This window comes from Acomys minous (genome assembly GCF_964271855.1).
Source record: "Acomys minous genome assembly, chromosome: 16".
In the NCBI taxonomy this organism is placed as follows: domain Eukaryota; kingdom Metazoa; phylum Chordata; class Mammalia; order Rodentia; family Muridae; genus Acomys; species Acomys minous.
This window is the reverse complement of record NC_140498.1, coordinates 21,152,221-21,175,001: the sequence shown is the minus strand read 5'-3', so window position 1 is coordinate 21,175,001 and position 22,781 is coordinate 21,152,221. Positions and strand designations below refer to the sequence as shown.

Here is a 22,781-nt window from a genome sequence, read left to right as displayed (position 1 = left end):
GTGCACAGCTGCAGCCTCATGTCATTTGGACAGTGGAATCTATAAACATTCTCATTAGCAAAAAATGTGATAATTTCTCTAGGGAACATATGTATATTTATTTGATGTCTCTATGAATTTCACATGTCACTTGAGTCTATGTATTTGTTTTACATTTCAGGCACAGGAGATATTATTGCTGTCATGATAACAGAATTGAGGGGTAAGGATATTTTGAGTTATCTGGAGAAAAACATCTCTGTACAAATGACAATAGCTGTTGGAACTCGAATGCCGCCAAAGAACTTCAGCCGTGGCTCTCTAGTCTTCGTGTCAATATCCTTTATTGTTTTGATGATTATTTCTTCAGCGTGGCTCATATTCTACTTCATTCAGAAGATCAGGTACACAAATGCTCGCGACAGGAACCAGGTGAGCTAACCAGTACTCTAATCAGCTGTAATCCCTGAGCATCTTGTGATCATACAGCTTAAGTACTTCTTTATGTAATGTATTTTAAAACAACAACAACAACAGCAAGGCAGAAACATGCCGGGAATGGTGGAGCACACCTGTAATCCCTGCCCTCAGGAGTTTGAGGCTGCAGGACTACTACAGTGAGTTCCAGGCCAGTCTGAGCTCTATAGCTAGCTACAAAGCTAGACACCATCTCAGTTAAAAGAAAGGAAATGTTTTGCATATGATTATCAAAGCCAGTAAATGAACGTTGTTTAATCCATTTCCTGACCTATAGGCCCCCTCAAGTTCTCCAGAGCTTCTCAGAAGTGTCCTTGATGGCAAAGAAAACCCCATATCAGTTAGGTCATATTGTGAGTCACATTTGGTTGTACTGTGTCTTGACTGTTTTCTGACACTGGCATCTCAGGAGAGCACTGGCCAACTATTTTGTACTTGTCAGTGTAATGTACCTCGTAGTTTCATTCAGGTTGTGTGCATTTGTCAGCATCACCAGCTCTTTTTAAGCATTAGGATAGTGGTAACCTTGCTCTGGTTTATTAGAAGCAGTAGTGATCCATTTCCCCAGTTGTGGCACCTTGTCTAACTGTAGTAAACATCACAGCACAGGTCCACTGCTGTCTTCAGAGCTCTCCTGATTGGTTTGTGCTCATGCGAATGCATGTGTGCTTCTGTTCAACTCCGTTACATGCAAATTTGCATGCTGCACAATCAAGCTGTAAGACAGCTTTTCTGTTAGGAAAAAGTTCTCTGTTCTCTCACAGCCAGAGACTCCCCTTCCCCTAATCCTTCACCACCACTGACCTGTTCCCAGCTCTGGTGGTGTCATTTCAAGAATGTTGTATAAACAGAGTCAGAGTATATTTCACCTGGAGAGGTAGGTTTGTTCTTCTTCATTCAGCAAAGACCCCCGAGAGGTCCTTCCAAGCTGTGTGCATCAGTAATTCTTTTTTTATTGGTGAGTGCTATTGTATGGTATGGTTGTACTTTCATTCCCACATTGAAAGATGGCTGAATAATTTTCGATATGCAGGTAAAATACATCAGCTATGAGTGTTCATGTATGGGTTTTTGTCTGACCATGAATTTTCATTTCACTAGAATAAAAGCATAACTTATGAACACAATGTAAGTAAATATGTGGTTTATGATTGTTCTGTGTGAGCATGTGCGCATATCTGTGGAAACCAGAGGTCAGCAGAAATGCAAATTCAGGTCCTCATGTTTGTGTGGCAGGCACCTGTGCTGACAGCTGTCTCCCAACCCTGGGCATCTTTTCAAGTGCTTCAGTGAAATGTCCACCTAAGTTCCTTGCCCATTTTATTCCTAAGTTATTTGTCTTCTACTGTTGAGGATTTTTAAATTTTTATTTATTATTAATTTAAGTATTTTTCTGGATGCTTCTATACATCACATGCATACAGTGACCACGGAGACCAGAGAGAGCTCCAGATTCCCTGGAGCTGGAGTTACAGGTAGTAGTGAGCCACCATATGGATGCTAAGAATCAAACTCAGGTTCTCTGAGAAAGTAGCCAGTGCTCTTAACACTGAACCATCTCTCTAGTCTCTTTATATATTGTAGATATGTGCTTTACAAATGCTTTCTTCTCAGTTTGTTTGTCCACTTTAATAGTCTTGAAACCCAAGTTGTTAGGGATTTTCTGATTCTGATGAAGTTTAATTTGTGAATTTTTCCTTGAAATTGTACTTTTGGCATCAATTTTTAAAAATTTCACAACAATTTTCTCCTTGTTTCTAAATATTTAAAATACTACATTTTAAAATCAAGTCTGCAGTTCATTTATCTGAAGCTGTCTTTTTTCTTTTTCTTTTTTGTTTTTGTTTTTGTTTTATTTTGGTTTTTTGAGACAGGGTTTCCCTGTGTGTCCTTGGATGTCCTGGATTCACATTGCAGACCAGGCTGGCCTCAAACTTATAATGATCCACCTCCCTCTGCCTCCCGAGTGCTGGGATTAAAGACATGCACCACTACCATCCGGCTGTTTTTGTTGTTGTTGTTGTTGTTGTTGTTGTTGTTGTTTCTAATACAAGCATTTTGTGCTATAAATTTCTCTCAGCACTCCGTTAGCTCTGCCTCACAGATTTTGACACATGCTTTCATTCAGTTCTGCATTCTCCTGCCTCCAGCCCCAAGTGCTGCATGATAGCTGTGCACCAGCGTGCTCAGCCTTGTGTACTTTTTCATTTGACCCATCTTCTTTGGCCTGTGTGTTAAGAAGCACCTTGTGCCAGGTGGAGGTGGCGCACACCTTTAATCCCAGCACCCGGGAGGCAGAGGCAGATGGATCTTTGTGAGTTCGAGGCCAGCCTGGTCTACAGAGTGAGTCCAGGACAGCCAAGGCTACACAGAGAAACCCTGTCTGGGGAAGAAGAAAAAAAAAAGAAGAAGAAGAGGAGGAAGAAGAGGCACCTCATTTCCAGTTGTTTAGAGAGCCTGCTGTGAAGTAGTGCTAATGATGCCTAGTTTGCTTGTGTTATGATCAGAGAGATTCTATTTTCAGTTCTAGTCTCATTCTTAGATGTGCTTATGACCCGAATTGTGGTGTTTGATGTATGCAGAAGAGCATGTGTGTCTTGCCATTGGGGGCGTGTAATAGAGATATCAGATTGGTGCACTCAGCTTGTCCCCATGAGCAGCTAGAGTAGGGAGATCGCCTTCCCACTGACTGCAAGCAGTGCCAGGTTGGGAGGGAGAGTAAAATTTTCTCCTTGGCATTTGACTGAAACAGAGCAGATAATGCTCTGGAGCTTTTCTGACATGTCAGGCCTCTCTTGACTCTGGCTGTTCTGTAGGCAGTTCTGGGCTGAAGACTTCTGCAGCACAGTGCTGGGAATCTGTGGGGCAGTGGGAGCCCAGAGAGCTCACCAGGTGTCTGTTCAAGGCTGCGGCCCTAGACAGCCTTCCTCTTTTCCTGGAATGACAGTGTGTACTAACTTTAAAAAAATAAGCTTTGGGTTTATTATTATTAAATACCATATGAATAATAAATAACTTTATTATTAAATGTCATATGGGACTCTGAAAACAGGATAATCAGGAGTCCCTCTGAAAACATTTTAATCAGAAGTCCAATGATAATATTAGACCTGAACGGGGCACATACAAAGGCCTGAAAGTTTCACAGTTGTTAGGAGCCTAGTATTTGATGGAGCCTGTATGTGATGAAGGGGGCCTGTTTCCGAGCGTTTGCTGTGGCTCCTTTTGAAGCATCCCTCTCCAAACGAGTCTTTATGGAAAGTGATGTTCTGACCTTTTTTCCTCCTTCCGTTTTCCCTAAGGTTGAGAAATGCTTGATGAAATTTTTATGTGGCTTAAAAAGCTTAGCTTATTAAAGTTTAATGTGAAGGTGGCAGTAGCTCAACTGGTTGGAACCTTAGGCTATTTTTAAAAAGAAGCCTGAACAATTAGCAAAGAAAAAACTGAGTAGAAAAGAAAACTGAGATTTTCCCCCCACAATATGCTGTCTTGATGCTATTCTCTCTATAGAACATGCTACTCAGGAGGGCCACACATTCTAAGCACTTCCCAGCATGAGGTACTCCCTCTTTCTGCATGTGATATGAAAACTAAATGGTTTGCCTTTGAGTTCACTGATGAGTCTATAATGTGTCTTCCTGAAACACTGTCACAATACTGGACATTGTGTTGAGACCAAGATGACATGGAAATTTAGTCCTATTTATTGTGTGTGTATGTACTCACTTCTACCCTCCCATCTGCATGTGGAGGTCAGAGGACAGCTGCTCTCTCCTCTACCATCGGGTCTAGGGACTGAACTCACATCATCTGGCTTGCCCAATGAACACCTTGATCCACTGATCCCCTGCCCAACTTGGACCTCTGAGTCATTCAGTGTTATACCTAATGATAGACATTTGCTGCTTTTATATTGGAAGTGTCCATGAATATTTTTGAAAGATGTAAATCTTAAAAACAATTCCATGGTTATTATGGTACCTTTGTATTACACATTAGTCAAGTAACAAAATTACTGATACAGAGTTGGGCGTGGTGGCACATGTCTTTAATCCCAGCACTTGAGAGGCAGAGGCAGGCAGATCACTGTGAGTTTGAGGCCAGCCTGGTCTACAAAGTGAGTCCAGGACAGCCAAGTCTAACACAGAGAGATCCTGTCTCGAAAAACCAAAGTAAAATAAAATAACTGATACAAACTAGGGAGGAGAAAGATTTTTGGCTCACAGCTTCAGAGGTTTAAGTCCATGGTCACCCGGCTCCGTTGCATTTAGGCCTGTGACAAAGAAGAAACATGGAGGAAAGGCATGGCAAGCAAATGCTACTCATATCCTGGCAACTAGAAGGCAAAGAGGAGAGATAGGAAAGGGCATGGACAAGCTATCCTTCAAGCCAGGTGTGGTCTTGCATTCGTGAAGACAGGAGAAGCAGATGTTCAAGGTTATCCTTGTCTACATAGTGAGTTTGAGACCTGCCTGAGCTATGCGAGACCTTATCTCAAAAGAAGAGAAAAAAAGAGGCCCTTCAACTCCTAGTGATCGCCTTCTTCCAGCTAGGCCCTGCCTTCTGTAGTCTCACCATCTCTTGATAGTCTGCCAGACTCCAGTCCATCACTGGTCTGTTTAAACCACTGACTGGCCAGAGCCTTGATAGCCTCCTTCTCTATAGAGATGCTTTCATAGGCGCCCAGATGGGTGTGGTACTCACGTTGTCAACATTAAACAGATTAAACAGCAACTTTTAATCTTAAAGCAGTCAAATTTGATTCCTAAAGCAGAAAAATAAGATTGTTATTTTTATGTTGAAGAATAAGCTAGATCTAATTTTTTTTCACAAGTTAACAGACTCCTAAAGCTTAAAATACCTTCTTGGGATTTTTTTTTTAAGGAAATGCATATGAATTATAAAGTATTTAAACTTGTAAAGCTTCTTGCTTTAATGTGTATGTACAGTATTCTTGGTTTTGTCAATGCTTCATGGTTACTGAAATAACCTTTTATTGCCCAGTTTTACTTTAGTATCAAATCAAGTATGCATTTGCATGGCTGATATAGAGATTAACTGAATTATGCCAGGCATGGTGATGTGCACCTTTAATTTCCAGCACTTGAAAGGCAGAGGCAATTGGATATTTGAATTGGAGACCAACCTGATCTATAAAGCAAGTTCCAGGACAGCCAGGGCTACACAAGAAACCCAATACACACACACACACACACACACACACACACACACACACACACACACACATACACACACACACCTTATATATTGAATTTCTCTGCATCAGGAAAGCTAGTGCTTTGCACTTACACATCTTTGAAAATGACAGTTTTTACCACTTTCTAAAGTGGGGTAGATGGAAATAGTGTATATATTGTTTTTTTTTTTTTAGTTTTTTTTTTCTCCAGTAATGGAGCCTATGGTAAAAAATGACAGACTTATTTCAGCATTTGAAGATGGTAGAGTGAATTTCGTTTATTATGTTTTTCAGGGATTAACAATTTCTGGAAACATGTGAAAGTGTATAACTTGAGCTGAGCAGTTAGTATTTTGACTTTGTCTTAGATAAAGCAAATATTCAGATACCTTCTTTTTTTTAAACAATCAGTTTAGATAAATACATAAGACTTTTTATAGAGAGATTTCATGCCTTTTAAATGCTATACCAGAGCTTACAACCTTTTTCCTTTCTTCCTTCCTTCCTTCCTTCTCTTTCTCTTGCTTTTAAGATCAGTGTGTTTTGAAGACATTCATTGTAAATCCTTATGATTTAGCAAAGAGCTTGCCTGATGTGTCACACTGAATCAGTGCAATAGAGAGTGAGCTCGTGTTCTTCTGAGAAGGCAGACAGGATAATCCAGGCCCTGTGTGCTAGAATCCCTGTTTGAAGACACTTACTGAATTTCATTTCAGAGAATGAGTAAGACTGAAGGCTTCATCAGACAGACTGAGAAGTGGGTCATTTTCCAGATGAGAAAAGGAGAGTGGAATAGTGTGGTAGTAGGAATGGAGGAAAGGAGAGCCAGGCCGGGCACCAGTGTTAGATGGATAAATAACCTACAGTGGAGTTGAGCCACAGGCTGGGGAGTTTGGATTTATTCTCTAAGGAGTACAGGATCAGCCAAGCTTGTATTTTTTTTTTCTTTTTCTTTTCTTTTTTCTTTTTCTTTTTTTTTTTTTTGTTGTTGTTGTTTTGTTTTTTTGAGACAGAGTCTCTCTGTGTAGCCTTGGCTGTCCTGGACTCACTCTGTAGACCAGGCTGGCCTTGAACTCACAGCAATTCACTTGCCTCTGCCTCCCAAGTGCTGGGATTAAAGGCGTGCACCACCACCACCTGGCCAGCCAGGGTTTTCTAAAGGTACAGTAATAGTAAGCCTTTTCCAACCAGGGATGAAGGAAACTGCTTGTAAACTGCAGGAAGTTCAGGACAGTCAGAAATCCCTGGGAAATGCCCTTTTCAAGGTAAAAGATGAGCCGTGTGCCATGAAACAGGGCGGCTGGCTGTCTGCATTTGAGTTGGTATTAAAAGTGTCTAGGTGTTCTCTATTTTTCTGTCTTGTCTTGCAGTGCTGAGAGTAATATCAAGGCCTTATATGTGCTCTAGTCTGTGTGCTATCTGTCTGTATTCTAGCTGAGGACGTTAGAGAACACAAGGAATAAAAATGGCCAGCACACAAGGTTTATGCTGTGCTGGGACACCAGGGTTTCATGCATGCTTGGCAAGCACGCTAACAACTGGTTTTGTTTTGTTTTGTTTTTGTTTTAAATGGACCAGGGCCAGCAAGATGGCTCAGTGGCTGAAGTTACTGACCACTCAGCCTGACACCTGAGTTTCATCACCAAAACCCATAGAGAAGGAGAAAACTGGCTCCCACAAGTTGTACTCTGATCTCTGCACACATGCAATGAATTAATAAATAAAAAGTTAATGGACCAATTTAAAAATAACATCAGGAAGAAACAAACAGCCAGGTTTAAAATGTAGACTGTTCTGTAGAACAAATAACCCAGTTAGGCTGTTTTAAATGATAGATAAAGCCAGGTCTGGAAGCGCATCCCTGTAATCTTAGTGCTCATGAGTTAGAGGCAGACGCATGCAAGGCTAGTATGGGCTAGTAATTCTGTCTCGTATTCGCTCTCCATCTCTCAATTCCTTCTCCCCTTCTCCCCAGCCCCCGCATACACACAGAGTGATACTTCAATTAAAATGTGTGATACAAACACATTGACTCTATCCCAAGATGGAATAGTGGGCCTGATTTGGCCTTCTACCTAAAACGATTTGGAAAAAAAATGAAACAGAAAATATAAAATAATTTCAAGATACTGCATATCAGGCAACAAAGGTTAGAAGTCCCTGGGAAATGGGAAGCAAATGAGATGAGCGTGGAAATAACTGTCATAAGTGCCTTGAGAGAGTTCCCAGGACACATTACTTAGAGGGCCTCTGTGGAGTGAAGTGGGCTCCCTCATTTGAGAAGGCTGAGCTAGGAGGCCAAGGAGGTCAGGATGACCAGCATTCATACAAGACAGTAATGAAGTAGAGATACGCCTACGGGGAAAAACCCTGAGGGCAGAGGTGGTCCTACCATGTTGCATACTTGAAAGAGTTCTGTCAGCCAGACATTTGAGCAACAAGGCTGAGTGGACAGGGATGTGGGAAACACTCAAGTAGACTTTTGGAAATGGTACATATTCAGGAGTAAGTTATCACTTTCTCTTGCAAAGCTGCTCTCCGTACATCTTCCTCATGACATCACATGGTGGTCAGGTTTCATTCCCTAAGCTTCCCAGGCTCTAAGTCACAGTGTCACCTAACCCTGCTTCATGCCTAACCCAACCCTTCTCTCAGATGCACCTCCAAAATGGATCCTAATAATCTGTTCTGAAAGGGAAATGATGAAAGCTAGTCCAGGTGCTAACAAGATAGCTCAGCACAAAAGCCTGTTGGCCTGAGTTGAGTCCCGGGAACTGATAAATGCAGGAGAGAACTAACTCACAGATTTGCCCTCTCATTTCCACATGCATTCCATGGCACTGCACACATACAATAAATTTTATATTTGTGTGTGTGTGTGTGTGTGTGTGTGTGTGTGTGTGTGTACACATATATGTGGGGGGAGGGAGAAAGAGAGAGAGAGAGAGAGAGAGAGAGAGAGAGAGAGAGAAAGATCGCTCTCAGCATTTGAGATGCAAAGGCAAAAGGACCAGTGAAGTGAGTTCACACCAGCCAGTGTTACATAACAGCCCTGTGTAAAAATATAAGTAAATAAACAAATTTTAAAGAGCTGAAGGAAAAGCAAACAAAAGGGAAAGGCTGTTTCAGTCACAGTAGCATCAAAAAGAGTAAAATGTTGACATCTGTGGTGATAAACCCAGCCAGGGAGGTGTTAAGACTGGAGTCCCAAGAAGTACAAATGTGGCTGGCAGGAATTAAGGCACAAATGTAAGCAGAGTGTTCCTTATCTGAAATTCAGGGCCAGCACTGTTTTAGATGTCAGAATTTGGGATTTTGAAATACTTGTTTAGAGCTTACTTTCTGCACAACCCTAGTCTAAAAATCTGACGTCTATAATGAGCCAAAATCTGAAACTTTTTGATCACATGATTTCAGAATCCTTTTGGTTTCAGATTTCTAAATTAGTGACACTCCAAGTGTAAGTGGAAAGACTAAAGATTCCAAGCAACTAAGACATCAGCAAAGTCTTCATCTTCAAATTTAAAGCAATCCCGCCGGCTGTGGGTGGCACACGCCTTTAATCCCAGCACTCAGGAGGCAGAGGCAGGTGGATCGCTGTGAGTTCGAGGCCAGCCTGGTCTACTTAATAAGTTCAGGACAGCCAGAGCTACATAGAGAGACCCTGTCTCAAAAAACAAAACAAACTAACAAACAAAAAACAAATTTAAAGCAATCCCTGTCAAAAATCCCAGATGTTAGTCCTTACTGAAATAGCCAGGAAACCCCACCATAATATTCATACAAAATGTTGAGAGATCCCAAATACCCAAAATAGTAATTTAAAAAATGATTGATGGTCTCCCACTTCCTGCAGAACAAGTCAGTGTGATGGTGGTAGAAAATATAAAAAGTATGCTAACATGGTGCTGGTGTGGTACATACAATATATAAACTTGGGGAAATTTGGCCATATGACTTTCATTATTAGCACTGAGATTCTTTGGTCATCAGTAGAGGTACTGGAGAAATTTGAGGCCCACAAACAAAAGAATGAAGGTGCACTCTTAAACTGTATATGAAAACTAACTTAAAATGAACCAAAACTCTAAACATAAGATCCATAAAAATTTTAATACCAGGAGACCAGGATTTGGATTTGGCATTGATTTCTTGCATATAGCCAAAAGCATAGGTAATGAAAGTAAAATTGATAATTCTAGATCATATCAAAATCAAAGATTCCTCTGCACCAAAAGGTGCAGCCAGGAGATTAGAAAGGCAACTGTGAAGTGAAATGAAATTGTAACTTGAAGGTTTTATAAAGGATTAAAATGCAGACTATATATAAAGAACTCCTACATTTCATTAACCAAAAGAAAAACAATGTTTTCTTAAAAAGGCAAAAAACATGACTACAAACTTCTCTGAAGAGAATATATAAATGACCAATAGGCAGACAAAAATATGCCCAGCCATCATAAATTAGGAAAACACACATGAAAAAGCCATGTTCAAGAATCAAAGAATCACTGCACACGTATCAGGATGCTTGAGAGAGACAGAGAGAGAGAGACAGAGACAGAGACAGACAGAGAGAGAGTGTGTGTGTGAGTTCCAAGAATAAAAAATTATAACTACTGGCATGGATACAAGGAATGAAACTAGTACATTGCCACTAGGTAAACAAATTGATGCATCCACTATGGAAATGCATATGACAATTTCTAAAAATGATAGACATTAGCAGGAGCTGAGATTATATATTTGTAACATCATAACTCACGTCAGTCAAAAAGTAGAGGCAGCTCCAGAGTTTATGAATACATGATAAGCTGTGATGTGAGTTGGGCATGACGGCACATGCCTGTAACTCGAGTGCTTGTAAAGCTCAGAGCTGTCAGCATGACACCGCATAGAGTATGTCGCAAGAGGCTTTGTCAAGAAAAGTTGTATGCACGCACACTGGAGTGCCATTCAGCTTAGAAAGGAAAAGAATTCTGAGGAAGTACAATGTAAAATGAAATATGCTGATCAGAAATATTGTGTGATTCCTCCACTGTAATCTTCCTGGAATACACAAAAATCATAATAGTGGTTGCCAAGAGCTCTAGGAATGAGATTGGATACACTGCCACAAATATACTTAATTCACTGAGCATATGCTTAAAACTGTTTAAGATGGTGAATTTCATGCTACATACATGTTAACTACAATTTTTAATTTTTAAAAAAAAATCTGTAATGTGGTTACAGTGTACTGTTGAGTTTATAGAATTTGTGTAAGCAGAAGGGGTGATAGTAATAAGACAAGAGGAAGAAATGACAGTGTAATGACGCTGATCACACGCATTGTGACTAACATCACACCCCAGGATCTCAGCAACCAAATGGCTGAGGCCGAATAATTGCATGAAACCGAGGCCAGACTAGTCTATTTGCAAATTTTAGGCCAGCTTAGAATACAGAGTGAGACCTCGTCTCAAAAATGGTTGGGAGAGACCAAGAATTATATATTCTTTTACACAGTGATGTAACTGGTTAAAGATACATGTGTTGCCTTAAACTACTAAAATAACAGAATAAAGAATTACATAGCTCAGGTCATTGCAGTGGCTCAATGCTTAAAGACATTTGATGCCTTGAGTTCAGTCCCAGAACCCACATAGTCAAAAGATAGATCTGACTCATGCACATTGTCCTCTGACCTTCACACAAACACATGTGTACATAGACAAAACTAACTAATGTAAAAAATTGAGAGTTATAACTGTACCCAACAGAGATGATAGCAAACATGGAGTAGGGAGCATGTTCCAGTGGATAGATTTACAGATCAATGATCCAATAATTCTGGGATCTGAAATACTTGGTGTAAACACAGCAGTTGAAAACAGAGATTAAGATAGTGGCAAAAAAAAAAAAAAAAAAACCAAATAAGGCCTATCTATGTGCTGCCCCCCAAAAAACACTTTAAAGATAAAAATGCATGGGTCTGAGGTATTTCAGGAGCATGATGCTTGTATAAATAAATGTGAAAATGCAAATAGGCAAAAAGACTGGAATAAGCCATACCTTAGCAACACAAATTAAAGTAAACTTTTAAGTGGTTACATTATGCCAAAGTAAATTTCAAACCACAGCTGTCATTGGGGATCAAAGTTATTTCTTAATAAAGTAGTCACTTAAACAAGAAGAGGTCTGAATCTTACATGCTTAGTAACCAAGCTTTACAAATGGGAGGTGAGAAGTGCTGACTTACACTGAGAAACGAGCCCAGAGGCTTCTGCCTTCTTAATGACTGAAGGCTAGACAGCCAGAGAACAGCCAGTGTAGGAATGTCTTACATGCCAGCCAGTTTAGCCTGGCTGACATTCCTAGAGAACTCCTTCCCAACAAAAGCAGAATGTACATTCTAAGCCATAGAACAAAGGAGTCAGGTTTACACAAAATATAATGTGTTCACTGACCACTTGAAATTAAGTAAATCAATAACAGGAAAATCTCAGGAACCCTCAAATGTGTGAAAATTAACCCATGGTCTTGGGAAATCAAAAAAGAAAATATAAACCATTTGAACTGAATGAAACACAAAACAATTATTCAGAATTAGAATGCTGTCTCTAAAGCAGTGCATGAAAATAAACTGAGTTCTGTCTGTGGAGTTTCAACATGTTTTTAAATGAGTATCACATATACTCTTTAAATGTGTTCCACTTAAGCCCATTATATCTCTAAAAGGCTGACCCCCCCCCCAGTATGATAGGTGGGACTCAGGCTAAAAAAGACTCAAGAAACATAGCAACTAAATACTATCTAGATTTTTATGTCCTGATTCATACAAGCCAACTATCAAAGACATTCTGGGGCTCGAAAGATGGTTCAAAATTAAGAGTTCTTACTACTCTTCCAGAGGACCAACGTTCGGTTCTGAGCACCCGTTTGGGAGGCTCACAACTCCTGCAAGCATAGCTCCGTGGTATGGAACATCCTCCCAGACACCCAGCATACATCACACAGACACACATACATAAATTAAAAAATAAAAATAAGTCTTAAAAATCTGTTTTAAAAAGAATATGTTCTGTAGACAGAGAAATTGAAGCATATAGCCTCGGTAAGAGACACTATTGATTAAGGGTTGTTAATCATATTAAGTTGAACAGTACCATCAAACAAAAGCCCCTGTCAGAGAGATGCAAAACACATGACAGGTTGATATGATACACTTTGGAATCCTAAAATACAGGGGGATTGTTAGGTGAAATTATGAGCAAAATACTGGTATTTAAACCTGGCTCATAGATAACCAGTTCATTAAATTATTTTATTTTGTATTTTTAATTTTGTTTTCTAATGCTCTGCTGTTCTGGTTTTCTTTTTGAATCCTTACAAAATGGTGTGATATCCCCTTTGTTTTGTTTTGTTTTGTTTTCTCTCCTCTCTCCACTCTTTTAGGTCTTTCATCTGTCTTTCCTTAGTTTAAAATGTAGTTGTAGCCAGCCTTGGTGGCACATGCCTTTAATGCACTCAGGAGGCAGAGGCAGGTGGATCTCTGTGAGTTCCAAGCCAACCTGGTCTACAGAGGGAGTTATAGGACAACCAGAGCTATGCAGAGAAACCTTGTCTTGAAAAACCAAACAACCGAACAAACAACAAAACTATACTTGTATTTAGATAGGCTCTGAGACAGTCTCAGTTTGCATCTTCATCTCAGTGTGAACTCAGACTCACAAAGCAGTCTGATCCTTCTGTCCTGTCCAGAATCCCATCCTCTCCCTGGCTCCTCACTAGCTCCTCCTGGCCTAGTTTTCCAAGTCTTGGCTCTAACATCACTTCCTCAAAACCTTCCTGGCATTCTTCCCTATTCCTGGCCCATCCCCCACCACCAAATGAGGTGTATTCTTTGGTCATTTCCTAAGTTCAGGTGGCTCCTTAAGGCTGCAGGTTCACTGTCTTGTCATCTTTGCTATTAGTGTCTGTCAATGTTGGATAAGTACAATTTTAGAAATAATCTGAGTTAAATATAGACAAGCAGTCACCCTTTCCTGAGATCACAGAGTATGGCGTGAGCTGAGCCAGAAGTACACTTGTTTCTGTGTCTGTTGTTGGTGCTGTAGTGATAACTTAGTGGAGGGTTTGGTGGTTTCTTTGCTATTGGTAGAGCACTCTGGGAAAACGCTCAGGGCAAGAGTGGGAGCACTAGAGGATGCAGCACCTCCAATCGCACGGCCTCCTCACACAGTAGACAGAAACAGAAGTAGCTGTACTACATTTCTCAGCGGACAGAATTCAGCTAGAATGCAGACTCTGGCATAGCTGCAAGTTTTCTAAAATCTTACTGCTTTTTCACAATCCACTTATATAATATGACAGAAGTGGTCTAGGATAATAGATGCCATATCTTTAATTATTTAGAATAAAGATCATGTGCTCACTTGAGCATTACATACTAAAATGAGGATCATTGTTCAAAGATCTTCCATTTAATGTCTTTTTGTTTTTCATTTTCTTAGCGTCGTCTTGGAGATGCAGCCAAGAAAGCCATCAGTAAATTAACAACTAGAACAGTGAAAAAGGGCGATAAGGTACAGTAATGGAGTTACTTCTCTCTTTAAAATCTCACTTGCGCTTCGCCTGTCTGGAAAGCATTCAGCTAGTCCTTCCTGTAGTGCTCAGGTGCTGGCACTGCCGGTAGTATCACTGATGAATTAGAGTTAGCGAAGGCTGCTCCTCAAGACGTTCTACTGTTAAAGCCTAACACATATTTCCAGGAGTTCTAATGAGACAAATTGCACATAAAATAGCCAAGAGAGGTGTGCTCTCTTATATTGCTGCATCTGTTTTGGGTTTTGTTTCTTCCCAGTTAAGACTTGAAGACTCTCATTTCTAGGCTATCTCAGTTAACAGGGGTTAAAAAGAACAGTTTGTCAGTGTTGGACCAATTCAAAGAAACTGTGACAAATAACAGCTTTCATCAAAATTCTCTAGTCCGAGGCTGGGTGTGGTGTCACATGCATGTAATCCCAGCACTTGGTAGGCAGAAGCCGGCCAATCTCTGTGAGTTCAAGGCCAGCCTGGTCTACAAAGCAAGTCCAGGACAGCCAGGGCTACACAGAAAAACCCTGTCTCGAAAAACAAAACAAACAAACAAAAAAATACCAAACAAAACAAAATTTCCTAGTCAGAGCTCAAGTGCCAATAGATAGCATCTTAGTGTTAGTTCCTACATTCAGTATATTCAAATGTATAAAGAATTTTAAAAAGAAATCTCCAAAGGCAAAAACAAAAATAAAAACTATCTGCTACCCCACACCCAGTGCTAATGTTTTAGCAGAGGGCTCTGGTAAGAAGATTTTGTGTGATTCTCTTATTTTCTTTGTTTTGTCACATTCTTTCTTTAAACATTTTTATTCCCATGCCCATACCTCCTGGAGCCTCATTGTCCCCAACACAGCTCCAGAGGCAGACAGGTCTGTCTCACTGTGCGTCACTGCACACTAAGGAAGGAAAAGGCACTTGCAGAAAAGAGTGGCTGCATTAAGACAGCTGCACTTGCCCTAGACCAGTCCCTGGTGCACATGCTTTCTTGGCTTGGCCAGCTGCTATCAGTTAGATTCCTTGAATGTGATCCTCTACCCTCCCCAGTTCTAAGTCTTTCCTGTGATTATTAAAGCTAGCAGGCCTTTTGTACCCCTGCACCTGCCAACCATGTGGCCACGGCTTAGGTTTTGGCCTACTTCATTGTGAGACAACTCTAGTGGAACCCTGCTCAGGACAGAGGATGAAGGAAGGTAGTTAACCTGGTGACCAAATAACTGGCTGGCCTTTTGTGATTCTTAATTAAGTACCCATTATTGAGTTAAACTAGCAACTGCTCCAAGTCTGACCAGCGTGCAATTCTCATACCTGAGCATAGGAGCCTCCTGAGCGCTCCCTGTCATTTGTAACTGTTTTAGGAATTGATTGGGGGCATCAGCCTTTTAATGAGAACTCTTTCCATGCATTTAATGGGGTTTGTTTTTTGTTTGTTTTTGTTGTTGTTTTTTGTTTGTTTGGTTTGGTTTGGTTTTGGGTTTTCAAGACAGGGTTTCTCTGTGTTAGCCTTGGCTGTCCTGGAGTTGCTTTGTAGACCAGGCTAACTTCAAACTCACAGCGATTCACCTACCTCTGCCTCTGGAGTGCTGGGATTAAAGGTGTGCACCTGGCTGAGACCTCAATTTTTTAGATTGTAACAGTGAAAACTATTGAGACTAAGTAGTAATAGAGAAATTGGGGTGGACACATGATAATTCAAGGTGATCCATTGTGAAATGTGGTAAAATTAGAGCTCTGGCTTATTCTAAGACATAGCATAAATGGAATTAGTATGGATTGCATGATTGGCTCATATGTAATTTAGGCTAACATACTTAGCAGATGAAAAAGTGTTATTTTTAGTTCCTTTCCCTTTATAGCTGCCTGCTCATCATCGGAGCATTCTTAGCTGAGTTGTGTGTAGCTCTTGTTCAGCTCCTGTGCTTTTTGTTTCAGGAAACAGACCCAGACTTCGATCACTGTGCGGTCTGCATAGAGAGCTATAAGCAGAATGATGTTGTTCGGGTTCTGCCCTGCAAGTATGTCAGCTTTCTCTGTTTGGAAGAAATGGTGTTACTGTCTCCCTTCCAGAGTGGGTATCTACTTGTTCCTGAAAGCCGCCTGACCAACAGCTCAGCTCTGCTGACAAGGCTAAGGCCCAAATGCTGATAGTGGGAAGTCACAGTCAACTCTGACCAGAGTCCCTCTGAAGAACTGTTTGCATGTGTGTATAAGAAAACATGACAACATCCAGGCACATCATAGCCTAAGAGTCTGTTTAGTAATTCTCCTGGGCTAGGCTTAGCTCAGTAGTAGAGCACTTGCCTCACATGTACCAGGATGTGGATTTAATCCCTAGTGCAGCCAAAACAAAACAAGACAAACAAAAAAGCACGTTTTGTTTCTTTCCACCTCAGATCAGAGTTCATTACAAAGCCTTCTGCCATAACCCCTATCTCTGGGCTCCACAGTGCTAGAGACCTGAGTTATGTAGAATGGGAGGGCTGCCATTTGCTTTGTAGCTGCTCGGAGCCAGTACACTACTCTATGCAGGTTATATTTCTGTCTTCTACAGTCCCGCACAGCAATCCAGAATGGTTGTTTCCCTCTCATTTATATTGGCTAGTTTTTCATTCTGTGGAAAAGTATCTGACATGACTACTGAAGAAAAGGTCTGTTTTGCACAGTCTTGCAAGCTCTCAGTGTAGCATCCTGTTGGCTTAGCCTCTGGTGAGGATGAAAGATGACAGCATCTATAACCAGAGTCCATGTAGAATCAAGAGGATGGGACAGTCACACTTGCTGCTTTTGTAACAACCTCAGAACCACCGGAAGAGTCCCATAGGAAATAACTCACCCCACCAGTGGCCTTAGGACCTCCCCTATGTTCCATTGCCACAAGTTCTGCAACTTATCCGCAGTGCCACCCTAATAACCAGTTTTTACCACAGTGGACTCTGGAAGAGCTTTGTCTCTGACTGCACCAAAACCATAGCACAATTGTCCAGTGAAGGATAGTGAAACCAGCGGTAGATTCCAGGTTTACAAGTTCCGATATGGTAGAGCCAGTAAAAGGGTGGGCTTTTAGTATACATTCCTTACATAAGATTTCTACCCCTCCTTCCCTCCCTCCCTTCCCCCCTCCCTTCCTCACTCTCTATCCTTCCCTCTCTTCTGAGGTATGTTGCCAGCATTCTTTTTACTTTAAGATAGGATCTCATTAAGTTGCACAGGCTGATGATGAACTCCTTCTGTATCCCAGACTGAACCTGAACTTGCTGAAGGAGGTATATTTATGAAACAAGGTGGGGAAAGGATCAGTCGGTGCATTAGAAAGCAGTCAGCAAGTACCTGCACTGACCAGGGAGCTGAGAGTTAAGAAATTTCTTGTCTTCTTATCCCTGCCCAGGAACCCCTGGACCCAGCTGGCACCTAAACAGAAAGGGCGGGGGCGGGGGGGGGGGGCGGGGAGTCATTCAGGGATGTTACTAAAATGAAAGTGTCTTCCTCAAGGGAGTCTGATCCTAAAGTAGATGGCTCTGGGCTGCTTGCTCTCATTCTTGCCATCCCTGAAGCCTTAGCTTTTCCAGGTTCATTCTGAGCTCTCTCTGTCTCACTCTCTCTCATTTGTCTGTCTCTTTGTGTCTCTGTCTCCCACCCGCTGGTTTTATCCAGTGCTTTTTCAACCTGACTTTGTGTCAGGTCAGTGAGAGATTTTATAAAGACGCAAAGTAGAGTCTACCATACATCTTCATTTTAGTAAGTCCCTGAGTGGTCTGGATACCTCAGGGTCACACTCTCCACTGAGGGCCACAGTCTTGTGGACCTTACTGTTTCTGCAGCCAAAACAAAATAGCTGCTTAGCGTTTGTGTGTGAGTTGCTTTTTAAAGAGTACACGTTTTGGCAAAGAGGGAGTTGCTTTGCAATCCGGTTGCAGCACCATCCCTCCACTGTCTGTGCTGCCCTGCCTGTGTCCATTCTCCATCCTGCTTTGCGGTCAGCTGTTCTCCTAAGCCTCAGCAAGTTTTAGTTTTCTCTAAATTACGCTCTGCCTGCTCAGAACATGTTATCACCTCACCTTAACAACAGTGTCATCCTTGGGTGCAGTAAAAATTAACTTTTCTCATTGAGCAACCTTTTGTGACAACCTTTGACCTGTGTGGGGTTTCTCAGTCTAGGCACTGCTGACATTTCAATCAGATAAGTCTTTGTTTGAAGGAGAAGGTGGGGGAAGCTGTCCTGTATATCACAGGACATTTAGCGTTGTCCTTAGCTTATCCACTACTCCCCAAAAACAGTTCTGACAACCTAGACTGTCAGTAGATGAGGATCACTAACCTAGGGTCCATCCAGGAAGTTACTCTTACCCCAAATCTTCTCCAAGCTTCTTATCTGCAGTCAGTGACTCTCTGGTAGCTGTGGTAGTTTCGCCTGGTGCTGCTGCTCGCTGTCTTTCCGCCTGGAACCCCCTCCCATCTTTTATCTTTATGTTCTTTGACCCCAACTGAGCCTTTTGCAGATTTCTCCATCTCACATGGCTAAGCATTTTGCCCCTGACTGTCTTCCACCTGGCCTTTGAACAGTCTGGACAGACAGAGTTCTACCCCTGGCAGGGTGCCAAGTGGTAATCAGAGCCTTTCTCCTACCCTGATTGCCCTTCCACGTTCCTCACAGCAGTGTCTCCTTAAACACCTCCCTAACCCCATGGTTCTCACTCTCTGCCAAGTGAACATCATAACAAGAATAGTTGTTGGAATTCCTCAGCTTCCTGTCACCAGGCCTCCAGCATGTCTGCCTCTATGTCCTCATTGGCACCTCTAACATGGAAGAGGCAGCCCTGGTCTGGTGCTGCTATTTCTACCTGGGTCTTCGCCTGCCAGCTCTTTCCCTTCCTAGGGGACCTTGATCTATTGACTGGCTGTTCCCTTGGCTTTGTTCTGTCTGTCTCTACTCATCAGCATTTAATCATCCTCAAGCCTTTGAGACTCTAGTTTGTTTTAAATCCATGCCTTACCCATACTGCCCTGCAGCCAGCTTCTGGTAGAATCTAATCTGTCTCTCCTCAGTCAAAGGAAGACAGACAGATAGATGCCTATGTCTGTCTGTCTTTCTGAACCAAACCTTTTTCTGTAGATATCAAACCTCTTGTGAATTGCTTTGTCACATGACCTTTTCTTTTTGTCCTCTGTCGCACTAATTTATTGTGGACAGATGGCAGTTGGCATGGCTTTGGGGACCTCCTGCTGTGTCAGTTGATTACAGTTGATCATCTTTTGGATGTTAGCCATCATGGCTTCAAAACTGAAAAACAATCACCTTATTTAAAGGTTAGCCACAAGATTTGAGTAGGTAAAAATACTGAAAAAAGGAGAGTGCCGCAGCATGAAGATGCCAGCCAGAGCTAAAGCAGGGCAGGAAGCTGGCTGGGGAGTTGCTGCAATCACCCCCACCTCAGGGAGGTCAGCTTAAAGAGCATCTGCCAGGCCTGGCTGGGGAAGGAGTTCTTGTGTCTGACCTTTAATAATCCTGGATCCTTTTATGTTTTCCAGATCCTTAACACGGCACCCAGAGGCCACAGAGCTGTGAAAATAACTCAGCTCCAGTGCTGATGCTTCCCCCACTCCCAACCCCATTGCTTTTCGACCTCTCTATTTCTGGCCCCTGGGGAGTAAGGTTGGAGAGGACACCACATTTCTGTGTTGCAGGCTTTGTTCTTTCTATATTCTATGCATTTCCCACTGAGTATCTCACAGCATTTCTTATAGAAGTAAAGGACCTGGTGGAAGCTCTGATGCGTCAGTCCACTGTTCTTATCACATCCCATTTCATCACTTAGACCCTCTCTGCTGTTGTATTTTTATTACAAGAGTCTTTCAAGACAGTGAGGAAGGGCTGCTTTTCAAGTTCTAGCCCCTGTGCTGCACCCTCTGGCTAGTGAGAGCACACCATGATGGATTGCGGGTGCTGAAGGCTTCTTACAAGAGTGCTCTTTGCCATGTACTGGGGTGCTGTGTGATCATTGAGGTCACTTCTCCTGTTAGGCAAAGCTTTCATCTTCCCACCCTTAGTACTGCTCAGCGTTTCTTATGCTTCTGACAGCCTTGTGAGATGATCAAGCCTGTCTTCCCCACATTCCCATACCATGGTCCTTCAGGGAAGACAACTGAGGGCCAAGAAGCTTAGTAGCAAAACTTTGTCCAGAAAGAAGATAAAGGACATGGTGGGTATGGTGAACAGTAATCTGAGGAAGTGAACCCAGGAAAATGGAGGGAACAGGTGAAGAAGGGGCAGCTGCAAGCCCAAGCACTTGTTCGCAGAGGTGAACAGGTAGAAGGGCACAGGCGTGTTTGAGGCTGGTGGGCAGAGAGCAGGGGCCTGGAACAGCTGTGGGAGCTAGAGACAGAAGGTCTGGGGTGACGTACACAGAAGCTGGAGTGGTGGAGAGATTGGCTTTGAGTCACGGGAAGGAGAGTTGGAGTAGGTGAGGGTGGATAGCTAAAAGGAACATTTGTTTCAAAGAGAAGTATCCCTTGCAGGTTTTGAATTAACTGAGGGAGAGAGGTTTTTATTTGTCTGTGGACAGCCAACAGCTAGTCATTACTACCTTCTCTTACCACACAAGGGGGACACAGGATAGGACGCTCTTTCTTCTAGGTCAGCAAATCTTTAAAGAGAATAATTACTTCAGAAAACCAACATAAGAAAAATCCACTTAAAACTCATTTAAGGTCAAAGGAACAGACAGGTTGTGAACCCTAAACTCAGTGTGTGAAAACTTCACAACATGTGAAAATCAGATATGGGCATGCAGGCCTGTCATCTCATCATTTGGGAGGTGAGGGCCAGAGGGTCAGAAATTGAAGAGCGTCCTCAAGTTTGAGGCTAACCTGAAATACATGAGACCTTGTCTCAAAAAAAAAAAAAAAAGTATGAGATGTATGACATTTTGTTCTTTTCTGAGTAACCAGAAATAGGAAAAGCAAAAACCCTGCCCAGCACAGTCCAGAGCCAAGTCTCTGTCCAGAGACTGCCAGCTTACACCAGGGTTTCTACCATCAGCTTGTTAAGATGCAGCTACCACACTTACCTCCATTACTCTCTCTCCTGAGCCAAATGAGCCCTTTCAGAAGATGATGCAATCTCTTCTACTCTGATAGCCAACCAAGTCCCATTGGCCATCCTGTGGCTAGAGCACCTTCTCCCACATCCATCAGCTGCTTCCAGATGTATGTAGACTAAGTAACTGTAGTTTAGATTCAGTAATTCCAACAAGCTCTAAGGGAACCTTCGCGTGCACCACAGGGATTATGGAGTATTGTTCTCGGCTGGTGAGATAGCCTAATGTATGAACGCACTTAGCGCCAAGCCCGATGGCCTGTTTGATCCCTGGAACCCATATCATTGTAGGAGAGAACTGACTCCTTCAAGTTTTCCTCTGATGACCACATTGTGATCATGTGTGTGCACACCCTCAAATAATAGCGTTTTTAGAGCTGGGCATGGTGGCACACTCCTTTAATCCCAGCACTTGGGAGGCAGAGGCAGGGGGATCTCTGAGCTCAAGGCCAGCCTGGTCTACAAAGCAAGTTCCAAAATAGCCAGGACTGTTACACAGTCTCAAACCTGTCTTTTGGGGGGAGGGGGAAAGGAAAATAATGTTTTTAAAACAAATAGCAACAGCAGCAGCTTCGTTCTGTCCTGTGCTCCACTGCAGCAGCCCACCTTAGCCCAGTTGAGAGCTGCTGAACAGTAGCTGCGGATGACCCTCAGTAAGGGCTGAGTCCTCAGAAGCCCCTCGTCCTTCCCTAGAATACTCTCTGATGTCCGTAAAAGCAGCAAGAGACAGATGCAACTCCTTGTATTCTATAAATTTATGTATCCCTGTAGATTGGTGGCTTTCCAGCCTATAACACCTCTAATGAAAGGCATTCGGGGGTGAGAATGCCCAATCTGAAAGTTTCAGAATAGTCTGATAATTCAAGACTTCAAGATCTTTATTCTGGGCTCCAAAGAAATGGGTATAAGGCCATTGAGTGGAAACTATGGGTTAGTATGTATTTTTGGCTGAAATTGTCATAGGCATCCCAGTAAAGTTTTCTAGGTCACCTTTTTAAATCAAAACTTCATTTTCAAATAGTGAACTGTAACTGGATTTTTCGCTACTCTGTGGGTTTCTTTTTCTCTTTTCCATCCTTATTAGCCCCTGACACTAGATAGGATAAAAAAAAGGATAGAAGGAAAAGGGGGTGAAATTATCCTTAGACTACTCCCTGCTGATTAGGGGCATGGAGTTCCTGGGCAAAGTTTGGTCTTCGCTGTCAGGATATCTAATTTCTTCTCGGTTTGTGCTTGACCAACAGCATCCAACCAACAGCCAGCCAACAACCGCAACCGTTCCTCTTAGAGCCCTAGCATTTATATATCTGAAAAGTTCCCAGAATTCCAAATGTCACACACTTGGCAGAAACTCTCTGCAGCTGGCAAAACCGTGTCCCTGGTAGACCATAAGGCAAATTATAGCTACCTGATGTGAAGCAGCCACTTATTCCCCCCACAGCTGGGGTTAAAATG

General features: G+C 42.2%; 1 protein-coding gene across 4 annotated transcripts in view; it reads left to right on the top strand.

Annotated features, from left to right (window-relative positions):
- RNF130 (ring finger protein 130) overlaps nt 1-22,781 on the top strand; it is a 100,573-nt gene that overhangs the window by 47,147 nt on the left and 30,645 nt on the right. For all 4 annotated transcript variants that reach the window (XM_084763312.1, XM_084763314.1, XM_084763313.1 and 1 more), the window contains exons 3-5: nt 161-411; nt 14,149-14,220; nt 16,166-16,248. In XM_084763312.1, the coding sequence (XP_084619438.1) occupies nt 161-411; nt 14,149-14,220; nt 16,166-16,248 (406 nt within the window). The remainder of the gene's footprint in view (nt 1-160; nt 412-14,148; nt 14,221-16,165; nt 16,249-22,781) is intronic.